Here is a 13,349-nt window from a genome sequence, read left to right on the forward strand (position 1 = left end):
CTTTAACTATTTATTATCATTTTTACAAAATGAGTGCAGAAAAGTCAATGGGACTGCTAAAGCGGGATGGAGGGAGTATATACATGTAGACAGTATGTGTAATTACGGAGCTGCTAGCTCTAATTTGACAGCCAAAAAAAAAAAAAAAAAAATCACCTCAACCAAGAAATAAGCTTGTCCCGTAGTTCTTCGAAATAATTGGCCGCTTCTGAAGCAGTATCGTTTGTCTGTGGCAAAATCATGCAAGCATATACATATATTAGGATTTAGTGCCATGCATAATTTATCAACTTTTTGTGAATTTAACTCCCGACTATATGTACGAAATTTATCAAAAACCTACGAAAATAAAATTAAAGAGAAAGCTTTAAAAGAATATATGAAAAAAATGAAAGAATATATGAAAAATTTATCAATTCTAGCCCCAAATCTCAAACTTTGGAATTGCGAACTAATTGATCATGGGGTCAATCGAGCTACAAGTTTACGATAAACTAACCTCTATTGTATGATCCAAGTTTTTTCTTTTATAGTAGTAACTTATACTCCATCCATCCACGATTTAAACTTTAAAGATCCATGTTGCTATTTTAAGACGTGCACAATTTAAAGATCCATTTACTTTTTTCTATTTTTGACATGTGGACTCAATATTCCACTAACTTTTTTCACTCAAATTTCATTATAAAATTAAGACTAAAAATGAGACTCACATTTCACTAACTTATTCTATTCATTTTTTCCCCACAAAGTCAAACAATTTCTTTAAACATGTGTTGAGTCAAAATAACTCTTTAAATGGTGAACGTAGGCAGTATATCATGATCCCTCTCTCCGTCCATCATCGAGGCAAAAGTTTGAAATAGAGCCCTAAATTTTCCTTTTTTCTTGGTCGTCTCACACGTATAACACACACAGTTAAACCCGCAACCTCATAGTTGAAGATGGATCATTCTATATCAACTGAGCTGGAACTCATTGTCATACATTAATGCTGATTTTAGAATACAAGTTTTACATAATAAACCTAAAGTTGAACTTTTGGAAGATAAATTACAAAACAGTTAGACCTATAGTTCCTTTTACCATTAAAACTTGCATTGATAGTATCAACTGATAATCATATACATAAATTTAATCATCAAACAATTCATTCAAAATACATAAGAAACATTAATACATATAAACACATAAAATAAATAAAAATATATGAAATGTTTTTGCATTAATCATTCATTATTGTTATGTGTATTCTCACGTATATATATACTTCCTGCTAGTTAATTTTAGCTACTCTTAAATGTTTCCTATCCTAAAATTTAGTGAATGCATAAAACAAAAGTAACAATTAATCAGACCAAGAAACGGGAATATGATTATTGCATGCATGATAAACATATTCTAATACATAAAGTGTTATATGAATAGAGTATTAGATAGAATTAAGATGTGTAGGTTACCTGGATGTGTAAATGGAAGCAAATTCTGGTGTCAGAAACGTCGAGAGCCGAAGCGCTCTTGATGCTCACACCCTCACTTTCAAGACCTTCCAGAAAATGGGTGAGTTGTGATTCTTCTTGTTCTTGTCTCTCCAAACAAACTTGAAAAATTGCTTCTTGTTGATTAACTTGGTTCAAAGAAATGGTGGGGTCTTGCTCTTTAGCACTCGATTTACTCTCCTTGGCTCGTTGTAACTGCACATTTTCCTTTTTGCCTCTCAATGATTCTATCTCATTCTCCAGCTCAGGAATGTATGTCACCACTCTATCTACTATTGCAGGTGCACTCCACTTCTTCTGCAAGATTTTGTGTTTTCTTTATCATTGATGGACTATCTCTATGAAATAATGAAATTATACATATATAGATAGATCAAATTCTCTCTTTTTACCCCTTCTATGGCAACTAATAATCAGTTTGATAAACTTCTAATGTAGTGAATAAAAAGTACTAGTATTAAGAAAAAAGAAGCATCAATATTGTATGTATAAAACTCATGATTATTAAGTATGTTTAATATTTAACCAAATGGTTCAAATGAGAGTTTTCATAGAACTGCACAAATTAATCATCACATATATATGCAGTAATTGTAGTAATAGATTGATTGTCACCTTAGATCTTCTGGAATCAGGAAGCAGTGCTTGAAGAGCAAGGTAAGATGCATTAAGCTTCATTCTTCGAATCCTCTCCTTTGCGTTGTGGTCCAGCTTCTTCACACCTTCTTCTTCCGCAATTTCTGTTACATTAGTACTACTATTCTTTCTTGCAGATCTTGTCTTGATCAATTTGTTCCTGGCTACTGCTTGTTGTTGTGTTGCTGATGCTGAGGCTGAGGCTGAGGCTGAGGCCTCACCAGCTCTATTATCCATCTGAGCTGGGCCCACCCCAGATTCTAGTATCTCTTCATCAACTGACCATAAGGAATCAAGATGGCTCCACTCATCCATAATGTCTAGCTCGATCGATTAATTTAGTAGGAGTTATTGCCCCAATAATTAATCAATCTAGGGTTTCTGACACAAAATGAATAAGAAACAAATTAAAAATGAAGAACAAAGAGCTTAATTATAATAATTGTTTATGTTGTCTTCAATTATTTTTCATTCATACAATGTAGTACCGCATCATATATATAGTACCTGTACTACCCTTCAGCTTGTGCTAGATCTGGACACTCGATTATCATTTTCGCCCCAAGTTCTTGAAAAATACTTAAATTAAAAACCCTTATTTTTAACCCTAGCTAGTTTTGAATTAAGTAGCTACCTTTCTCAAAACTTGATCCATCATCTTCAATTCTTTTGATGAATTTTCATGGATTGGGAGATCTTTAGGTTTCCTTTGGTTATAAGAAATTGTTCAAAAGGGTTTAAAAAGGGAAAACCAGATATGCAAATAATCTCAAAGAAAAGGTGGAGAAGTGAAAAAAAATCTAGCTAGTGATGATAATGAAACCAGCACAATAAAAGCTTACAGGAAATGAATGCTGAAAGGAGCTCGCAATATAGAGAAGATGAGAGATGCTAGCTGAATCAAAGATATCACACTTCGCTTTCATCACCTCATGACTTATGTATGTTTTTTCCGAAATTATGAAATTAAATACAAAAGTCAATTGGAAAGAGGATAACAAGTATAATTACAAGTTCAATTAGTATGATGTAGACAAGTTGCGTTTTAACTCATGAATTAAGAATGTATATCGAGTCATGTCCTTTGTTCGGTTTTTAAATTTGTTTATGTATATAGCTTAGTAGTACAACACATGACTAAAGCTAGTACAATACCGCAATACCCTATATTCTGAAGTACAACTATTGGTCTATTGTCCTAAGAATTCTCGTTCTCCTAACACTTTAGTACTGGGATGGAACTACTATATATTACAGACTAAAATATATAGTACTTCCTCACAGTGTGATCGGACATGAATTTTAAGAAATGTAATGGAAGTTGGGTTGAAAAAATTGATAGGACGTGAGTCTTACTTTTAAAGTATTAGTTTTATAATAAAATATGAGTGAGAATAAGTTAATGGAATGTGGAGTCCACTACCAAAAATAATAAAAAAGTTAAATGTGACAAATTTTATGGGACAGACGAAAATGAAAAAAATATGACAATTTCAGGGACAAAGGAAGTATTAGATTTCAAGGTTTGATGTCGAGAACAGATGGCATATAACGTCAATAAAAATTATCAACACAACATCAACCGGTTGACAATGTATTAATGTTTTCTACCGGTTGACAATATATTAATGTTTTCTGTTGATATTATTTCATGTCATCTTAGTAGATTATTAGATCTTGAATTTTAATGATAATATTTTAGTTTGTAGTTGTAGGAATTAGGATAGATATAGTTTGCGTTACAACAGGACCATGTGTAATTTTACTATTACTATTATCAATATGGAGCAGTGATAAAATGCAAACTTATATATTGTATAAACTCAAAACTCCTCAACACAGCTTCAACACTGTTTCAATACAATATCAACACGGTGTAAAATTTCAAGATTTTAATGTCAACATAGTATCAATACAATATCAACACATCCTCAATCATTGACTACCGTTGAAATTCTGTTGACATTTTCGTGTTGATGTTTTTTTGTGATCTGTTGACGTTTTTCAATGGTCCAGATCATAGTTTTGAGTTTGTACAATATTTAGAGTTTTCATTTGATCACATTCCTATCAATATTTACTAGTACTATTATTATTATTACTCCATCCGTCCCACTTTAGGAGTTCCGGTTGAGTTCGGCACAAGTTTTAAGAAATATAAAGGAAAGTTGGTGAAAAAGATAGTGGATTGTGGGTCCTACTTTTATATATTAGTTTTATAATAAAATGTGAGTGAAAAAAGGTGAGTGGAATGTGGAGCCTATTACCAATTATGGAATATTCCAACCGGGACTCCTAAAGTGGGACATCCAAAAATAGTAAACCGGGACTCCTAAAGTGGAACGGAAAGAGTATTTAGTAAAGTACTACTCCATTAATCATTGTTAATTGACACGTTTCTTTTCATTACCGAAATTAAGAAAGGGGTGTTTATTAAGTAAAGTAAAGAGATAGTAATAAATTAGAAATTATATTAATTACTTTTTTTGTCAAAAATGATTCAATTAAAAAGGAACATAGTACCATTTTTGTTATACATAACTGTCGTTAAGATCATCTCCAACCATTACACTAAACTCAAATTCATTTTTGAGTATGTGACATACCAAAAAGTAATAAGTATTACTCATTATTCACATTAAACTTAAATTTTCACCATTTTTGAGTATATGTCTCATAAAATTTTGTAGGTGTTCCCGTATTTACTTAAATTTTCACCATTTTTGAGTATATGTCTCATAAAATTTTGTAGGTGTTCCCGTATTTGATGTTGTTAAGTAGAAAAATTAAAAAAATGGATTTGAGTTTGCAAGATAAATGGAAAAGTTTTCTACATCCATATTAAAATTTAGTGTAGGATTGGGAATGGTCTAATATCTCTAACATAATGAGTTCATATTGAACTTGTTATTTCGTTCGTTCTAGTTAAACAACGACAGATTACGTCTGATAATATAAGTACGCAATTTGGTGGTTTTTGCATTTTGAAATATATTGGTTTTAAATATATTCAATTTCTGCATAATCAAAATTTAGGAGAGTAAAGTATAGATCTATCCTATTCGACTTTCTATTAACAAAAAATAAAAACTAAAATTCCCTTTAATTTTTTTAGAAACCATGCACCGATCATTTTGATTTTTGAATCATCATTTCTACCTCTATACAAATATTCATTCCTTATAATATTAACCATTTCATTTCATTTCATTCATAATTCACTGTAAATGTTAAGTTTTGACGAATTTGGATTTGAAATTTTGATTTGGAATTAGCATGATGGTAAAAAGAATTACAGGGTTGGAGTCTTGGAGAGATTATAGGGAAATTGTGGTGCTATTTGGGCATTACCGATTGGGCTTCGGTCATTTGGCCCAAATTCTTGTAAATAGACACGAGTCACACCACTATAGGTTCCTTTGCCAATTGGGTCCAAATTCACCCACTCTGCCTAATTAAACAAGAGGCTCCACACTAAAAAAAACATCACAGCACAATCCATCCATTTAGTTTTACCATTGTTTTATATTGTAGTAGTACATTTTTTTTAAAACTGGCATAAAGTTGTACCATTGTTTTACATCGTCAATTTTTGCCTATGTGGCCTCCGAATCATTCTTATTGAAACGACTATAGGTTCCCTTTGCCAATTGCAATTCATTCTTTTCATGCCACCCCCAATTGTGATTTCACTCAGGAGGCCACATAAGAAAAAAATTATTTTATACATCGACCGAGTAGAATGATGTCAACTTGAAACCTTCTGTATTAATCAATGTACAAAGCAATATCTCATTCAAAGGTCATTTAAGCCGATAACTCGAACACCATCCAATGTCCTATGTCGGAAATATTTTGAACTAACATTAACAATGATGAAATTTTGTATACATATCTGTTAAAATTAGAGCTAAACTTTAGGAACTAACAGATATGTTTAGTGGTTGTTTTTAGTGGTTGTTTTTAATTAGTTTGTTCTGTTATTTTCTATTCTAGAATTTAGGAGTCACTAGTAGAGTGATTTAGTAGTCAATTTAATTCTGTTATTCTGTTTTATTAGTGGCAGATAGTGCTAGAGAGATTTTAGGAAGTTGTTGAGCAGCTTGCCTATAAATAAGTTGTATCTGGAAGTATTTTATATACACACTGATTTTCTGCCATCGTATAGCTTTCTTTTCTGCTTTCCTTTTATTTGTTTTATGGTACCAGAGCCAGGTTGTACTCTTGGGAAAGCTCTTGTCGTCAATACGATGGAAGCTTCAAATGGTGGAAATAATCAGTTCGGGATGGAGAAACTTGTAGGCCATAACAGGCATATCTTCAAGATCAGGATCTGTGGGAGCTAGTCGCCGGTGCCGAAACGGAGGTCCCCAGAGATGTTCCTGAAAATGCCGAATCACGAAGGAAGTGGAAGATCAAGTGCGGTAAGGCACTCTTTGCGCCGAGGACATCTATCAGCAAGGAGTTCATTGATCATGTTCGTGATGTGAGCTCTCCAAAAGAAGTTTGGCAAACACTTGAAAGTGTTTGTACCAAGAAAAACACCGCAAGGCTGCAACTTTTGGAGAATGAGTTAGCAATGTTAACTCAAGGAGGTATGTCAGTTTTCGAATACTTTTTACGGATTAAAAGTTGTTGTGCTGAAATATCAGAGATAGACACGAACGAAAAGATCAGCGAAGCACGTCTGCGTCGCTATCTTATTCGTGGTCTGAGGAAGGAGTATGGGCCCTTCGTTACCTCGATCCAAGGGTGGTCAAATCAGCCTTCAGTAGAGCAGCTAGAGAATCTGCTTTGTAATCAAGAAGCCTTGGCGAAACAAATGGAGAAAAATCTTGATTCTGATGCTGTTCTTTTCTCAAAAGGGAAATCAAACAAGAAGAATGCTTGGACTTCGAACAAGGGCAAGGATGAAGACACGAGTGCAGACAAAGGCAAATCTCCAAGTAAGAAACCTATCACGTGTTTCAGGTGTGGAAAACTTGGGCATATTAAGAAGAATTGTCGTGTTAAGCTTACTAAAGCTAACGTTGCCTGCACAAATGATGGAGATGATAAAATTGAATGGGACCAGTGCTTCACCGTTGAAGAAATCAAAGGAAAGGCAGGTGATGTCCATGTTAACTACATCAACGACAAGGAGGAATGGATCATCGATTCTGGTTGCTCTCATCATGCAACCGGAAATGCCACTTTGTTCTCAGAGATGCGTGATCACCATGGAGAGAGAGTTGTTGTCACTGCAGACAACTCAGCTCATCCAGTAGCCAAAGAAGGTGACGTGACCATTGACGTTGTCGGAAATCCATCAGCCAAAAGTGTCAAGCTTCATGGTGTTTACCACGTTCCAGGTTTGAAACGAAATCTAGTTTCGGTCACTCAAATTACAGAATCTGGAAAGTATGTCTTGTTTGGTCCTAATGATGTGAAGGTGCTTGATAATGTGAAGAATATTTCTGCTGATATAACGTATATTGGAGAGAAGAAGGGTTCTTTGTTTGTTATGTCAGCTGGTGAAGCTTATGTCAAGAAAACTAGTCAAACCGACAATACATCGATATGGCATGCTCGGTTAGGGCATGTAGGCTATCAGCTACTGCAGTAAATGTCGTCTAAGAAGCTGATCGCTGGTATGCCTACTCTGGTGAATGTGCGCGAAGATGTAATTTGTCAAGGATGTCAATATGGTAAATCACATAGACTTCCTTTTAAAAAGTCCTTGAATCGTAGATCTACATTGTTCGAGTTAGTTCACACAGATTTGATGGGGCCGACTAGAACACCAAGCTGCAGCAGTCATCGCTATGTTATGGTGTTGGTGGATGATCACTCAAGGTTCACTTGGGTGAAATTTTTGAAAGAAAAGAGTGAGGCTCTATCCAAGTTTGTGGAGTTCAGAAATGCTGTTGAAAAGGAGTTTGGGAAGAAGATAAAGTGCCTCCGCAGTGACAATGGTGGAGAATATATGTCAGATGCTTTCTTCAAATATTGCGAAGACAATGGCATTCAACGGCAAATGACTTGTCCCGACACTCCTCAGCAGAACGGAGTGGCGGAAAGAAAGCTAGCTCATCTCACCTCAGTTTGTCTTTCATGGCTGCATGAAAAGAATTTTCCTCGAGAACTTTGGGCTGAAGCTGTTAAATGTGCCTGTCATGTGACGAACAGGCTGCCTCCCTGGCCAGGTACTCAAAAATCACCTTTTGAGATTTTATATGGTGACGTTCCAGATGTCAGTTACTTTCGGGTCTTTGGTTCTATTTGCTACGTACATGTTCCTAAGTCTAATAGAACTAAGCTTGACCCGAAAGCGAAGAAGTGTATATTTGTTGGATATGACTGTTATAGAAAGGGCTGGAGGTGCATGGATCCAAAGACAATGAAGTATACTACGTCTAGAGATGTGGTATTTGATGAAGTGTCGTCTCTTTATGCTGTTCGAGAATTCGCAGCTCTTGATGGGGATCAAGATTGTTTGGAGCCACTATTTCCTGACGTAGATGAACAAGTCTCTAGCCGTGAAGAGGCTGAAAATGGTTCACCAGCTTCTGCAGCTTCTGAACAGATTGCTGATGCTTATGGAAGTGCAGAAAGTAGTGATGTGCAACAAGTTTCTGGAAGGCCGAGAAGAGAGATACGACAACCAGATTATCTCAAACATTATGAGGTAGATATCAATCATTGTTCGGTTGTATCGTGTTTCTTTATAGGAGAGATGAATGTTGAAGATCCAATAAGCTATGAAGAAGCAAAGGGCTGTCCAAATTGGGAAAAAGCTATGCGAGAGGAGATCGAAGCCTTAGACAGAAACGAGACATGAGAGCTGGTGTGCAGGCCTGAAAACTGTCAAATCGTCTCGTGCAAATGGGTATTCCGCATCAAAAAGAAGTCGGATGGAACCATTAACAGGTTTAAAGCTCGTTTAGTTGCTCGCGGGTTTTCTCAAAGCTATGGAATTGACTATGAGGAGACTTTCAGTCCAGTAGCAAAAATGGTGACAGTAAGATCTATTTTCTCTATTGCTGCACTCAAAGGTTGGAAGTTGTGGCAACTCGATGTAAAGAATGCATTTCTTTATGGTGAGCTGGATCGTCCGGTATTTATGGAACAGCCCGAAGGCTTCGTCTCAACAAAGTTTCCAGCCTATGTGTGTCGTTTGAAGAAGACGTTATATGGCTTGAAGCAAGCACCTCGAGCTTGGTATGGTAAAGTTGCTCAATACCTTCTCTTTTGTGGTTTTAGAGTATCTACCTCAAATTCCAGTTTGTTCGTCAAAATAGAACCACATGTGCATCTTCTAGTATTATTGTATGTTGATGATATGATAATAACGGGAGGAAATGAGTCAGAAATCGTTGAGTTGATGGCTGATCTATCTGTTCGCTTTGAGATGAAAAATTTGGGAGAGGTTGAATGTTTCCTTGGCTATGCAAGGAGTCTCTTGGAGCGCTTCAACATGGGGGAGTCGAAAGAAATGGCTACACCAATGGAATCAAATCTCAAGTTGAAGAAAGATGAAGGAAAGCCACTGAAAGATGCTAAGAAGTTTCGACAGCTTGTTGGGAGTCTGATTTACTTGACCATCACAAAGCCCGAGATCTCTTACTGTGTTGGTGTTGTTGCACAATTTATGCAAAATCCAAGGAGTTATCATTTAGATGCTGCGAAGAGAATCCTGCGCTATGTGAAAGGAACTATAAGCCACGGGCTACTATATAAGAATTGTGATAAATTCTTGTTGAGTGGATTTGTTGATGCAGATTGGGCTGGAGACTCAAATGATCGTCGGTCAACTACGGGCTACTGTTTTGATATTGGTTCAGCGGTCGTTTCATGGTGTTCGAAGAAACAAGATACTGTGGCCTTGTCAAGTAGTGAAGCAGAGTATGTTGCAGCAACCATGGCTGCACAAGAATGTGTTTGGCTGAAGAGATTGATTGGAGATATGCTAAGCAATGTCGACTATCCTGTGCAGATCAAGTGCGACAATGAAAGTGCTATAAAGTTGGCTTCAAATCCAGTTTTTCATGCTCGTACGAAGCACATTGAAGTTCGACATCACTTTATTCGTGAGAAGGTTCTTAATCAAGAAGTCAAGCTAGAGGGAGTCTGCACCAACGATCAAGTGGCTGATATTTTCACTAAGGCCTTGGCGAAGTCTAAATTCGAGCTTTTCCGTGCTGCCTTAGGTGTTGTTGATCGGGAGTTTGCACTAAGGGGGAGTGTTAAAATTAGTGCTAAACTTTAGGAACTAACAGATATGTTTAGTGGTTGTTTTTAATTAGTTTGTTCTGTTATTTTCTATTCTAGAATTTAGGAGTCACCAGTAGAGTGATTTAGTAGTCAATTTAATTCTGTTATTCTGTTTTGTTAGTGGCAGATAGTGCTAGAGAGATTTTAGGAAGTTGTTGAGCAACTTGCCTATAAATAAGTTGTATCTGGAAGTATTTTATATACACACTTGATTTTCTGCCATCATATAGCTTTCTTTTTTGCTTTCCTTTTATTTGTTTTAATATCGTATAATTACCGAACAAAAACATCACTGCAAAAAAAAAAAAAGAAAAAAAATTCAAAAAATATGCACAACACAAATACAATTACACCACCCTTGCTTCTTCAATTTGGAAAAGGAGCAAAGGATGGCCTATCCGGAACAATGGGCAGCTCAATATCCCCTTCCAACATCTTCACCGCCTCCAAAATCGTAGGCCTCAACGCCACCATCAAATGCGCACAAAGAATCCCCACCACCACAAATCTCTCCATAATCACCCTCGGAAACCCTCCTCCCAACAAGCAAGGATCCAACACCTGCTCCACCCTCCCCCCCTTCACGTGCGGCCACGCCCAATCCGTTATCAACACCGTCGACGACGACAGATCCAGCGCCTTCCTCCCGCACATCACCTCCAGCACCACTATCCCGAAGCTATACACGTCGCTCTTCTCCGTCAGCTGCCCGTACAAAGCGTACTCCGGCGCCAAGTACCCGTGCGTCCCCGCTATCCTCGTCGTGAGGCGCCCCTCCCCCATCTCCCCTCGCTTGGCCAGCCCGAAATCCGCCACCCTCGCCCTCATCTGCGCGTCCAAGAGTATGTTCGTCGGCTTGATGTCCCGGTGGTAGACCGGAGGGTTGACGCCGCGGTGGAGGTAGAGCAACGCGTTGGCGACGTCCAAGATCACGCTCTTCCTCTGCGGCCACGGCATTGCTCTGTCCGACCCTCTCTGTTTTGGGAAGAGGTGCTCGCTTAGGTTGCCGTTGGGCATGTAGTCGTAGATGAGGTATTTTTGATCGGTGGTGTCGTCGACGCAGCAGCCACGGAGAGGGACCAGGTTTCGGTGGCGCAAACTGGTGATGATCTCGACTTCGCTCACAAACTCCAACTCTGTATCGATTACTTTCTTCACGGCGATCAAGCTGCCATCTCCTAGTTTGCCTTTATACACCTCTCCAAATTGCCCTCTCCCAATCAAATTTCTTGGTGACAAGTTATCAGTTGCTTTCTCAATATCATTGATTTTGTACCACAATGTGTCCGTCTTGGGCCTCCAGTTGAGCAGCGGCCTATCGTCCGAGGAGTCGGAATCCGAGCTCGGAAACCCATCCGACTCTGAGGCTGCCACCTGCTTCTCTCCGATCACTACAAGAAATTCAAGATTAGTTAGGCTAACAGTACTAATAAAAACGCTAAATTATAGAAAAAATCACAAAATTTGATCAAACCCTAGTTCAAATTCAAAATTCAATTACTGTGAAATGCTAAATTAGGCTAACAGTACTAATTAAAATGCTCAATCATCAGAAAAAATCCTAAAATCGTAAAAGCAAAATTGTATCCACAAACCTCCTTTGAGTAGGAAAGCGACGAGGCAAGTCACCACCACGGCGGCGAAACCAGCGCCGGCGGCGGCAAGGATGAGGCTCCGATCCCCTCCTCCGGCTCCGCGGGAGAGCAAAGGCAAGCCGAAGATACAAGAGAGCGCTCCGGTGCTGTGAGGCCCGAGCTCATTGACCACTCCAGCGGCATACAGAATCGTATAATGAAAGCAGCCAGTGGAGTGCGAGATATTCCCATCAATCTCCAGCAATCGCGACTGCGCCCTAAACCCCGCGCCGACGCAGGCATCGCAGGCGCCGAGGTCAGACAGATCGCGGCGGCACGCGAGGTCGAGAGGCGTGGACTCCCCCAGCAGCGCCACCCAGTCGCGCCTGGTCTGGAGGCCCGCGCAGACGTCGGTGGTGTTGACGAAGCGGTGCGGCGCGAAGCAGGCGGAGGCGATTTGGCGCGGGAGGGCGAGGCGGTCGAGTTTGGATTGGAAATTGGAGAGGCAGGACGACGCCGTTTCGAGGTCGGGGAGGCGGAATAGGGATGTGTTTTTCAAGCGGTGCGCGAAGGCGACGCCGTAGAGGCTGGTGAGCGTTTGGCAGCAATTGGGGGAAGGAATACCCGTTGACGGCCGGCAAGAGGAGGTGTCCCAGGGGATTTTGACCACGTATTCTAGATCCAGGGGGCATGCCGATGATCGGGTGAAGAAGAAGAAGAAGATTGCAGAGATTATGGCATGAGGAATCATGTTTTCACCTCAAAATCAAGGCTGGCTTCATCCTCAAAGACGATGATTTCTTCTTTATTGTTGAAATTTCTGTCCGGAGTGAAACAATAAGGAAATATCTTAACACCCAGTAAAGTAAGTTTCAGCCTACATCAAATTAAGAAAATTGGGAAAGTGATTGATTGGGAAATTTGATTTTCATTCAAACTTAAAATTATTAGTTGAGATTTACGGAGTAGTTTATTACTTAATTGACCTAATCATAATATTTGAGCATGTGTAACCATTACTGAGGGATCAATTACTAATTTATCATTTAATTGCTAACTACAACTAATATAAAATTATACTCTCTTCACTCCAAGGTACTTCAAGGTAAGTGACTTACTTTTTTTAGGCACAGAATTTAAGGAATGGTATTTAAATAAATTAAAATGGAGAGAGTAAAATATGAGAGAGGAAAAAGTAGAAGAGAGAAGAGAGAATAAAGTAGATGGAAAATAAAGTAAGAGATATAACTTTTTGCTAAGAATGGAAATAGGTCATTTATAGTGGAACACCCCAAAAAAGAATACAAGTCACTTATCTTAGGACGGAGGGAGTATGATTTTAGAAAACATGTGGTCTACAATTTGCCGCGGGTAATTTTTATTTTTA

General features: G+C 38.3%; 2 protein-coding genes across 3 annotated transcripts; both read right to left on the reverse strand.

The window, feature by feature from the left end:
• Window positions 1–66: 66 nt before the first annotated feature.
• LOC125208459 (transcription factor bHLH160) lies at window positions 67–3,159 on the reverse strand. 2 transcript variants are annotated; one of them, XM_089059879.1, is made up of 4 exons: window positions 2,978–3,159; window positions 2,115–2,516; window positions 1,461–1,796; window positions 67–227 (listed from the first exon to the last, which is right to left on the reverse strand). In XM_089059879.1, exons 2-4 carry the CDS (start codon window positions 2,448–2,450, stop codon window positions 153–155), a joined length of 747 nt encoding a protein of 248 aa, XP_088916005.1. In that variant the 5' UTR covers window positions 2,451–2,516; window positions 2,978–3,159; the 3' UTR covers window positions 67–152. The 2 variants fall into 2 exon arrangements, with proteins under 2 accessions (XP_088916005.1, XP_088916006.1); XM_089059880.1 differs by having other exon boundaries at window positions 2,770–3,159.
• A 7,441-nt stretch (window positions 3,160–10,600) lies between these two features.
• LOC125206817 (putative receptor-like protein kinase At1g11050) lies at window positions 10,601–12,831 on the reverse strand. The gene is made up of 2 exons (XM_048106040.2): window positions 11,984–12,831; window positions 10,601–11,779 (listed from the first exon to the last, which is right to left on the reverse strand). The coding sequence occupies exons 1-2, from the start codon at window positions 12,711–12,713 to the stop codon at window positions 10,755–10,757; spliced, it is 1,755 nt and encodes a 584-aa protein (XP_047961997.2). The 5' UTR covers window positions 12,714–12,831; the 3' UTR covers window positions 10,601–10,754.
• Between the last annotated feature and the right edge of the window lie 518 nt (window positions 12,832–13,349).

The sequence above is a fragment of the Salvia hispanica genome, chromosome 6, assembly GCF_029641045.1.
Source record: "Salvia hispanica isolate PSC_SH4W2 chromosome 6, Shi_PSC_v1, whole genome shotgun sequence".
Taxonomy (NCBI): Eukaryota; Viridiplantae; Streptophyta; class Magnoliopsida; order Lamiales; family Lamiaceae; genus Salvia; species Salvia hispanica.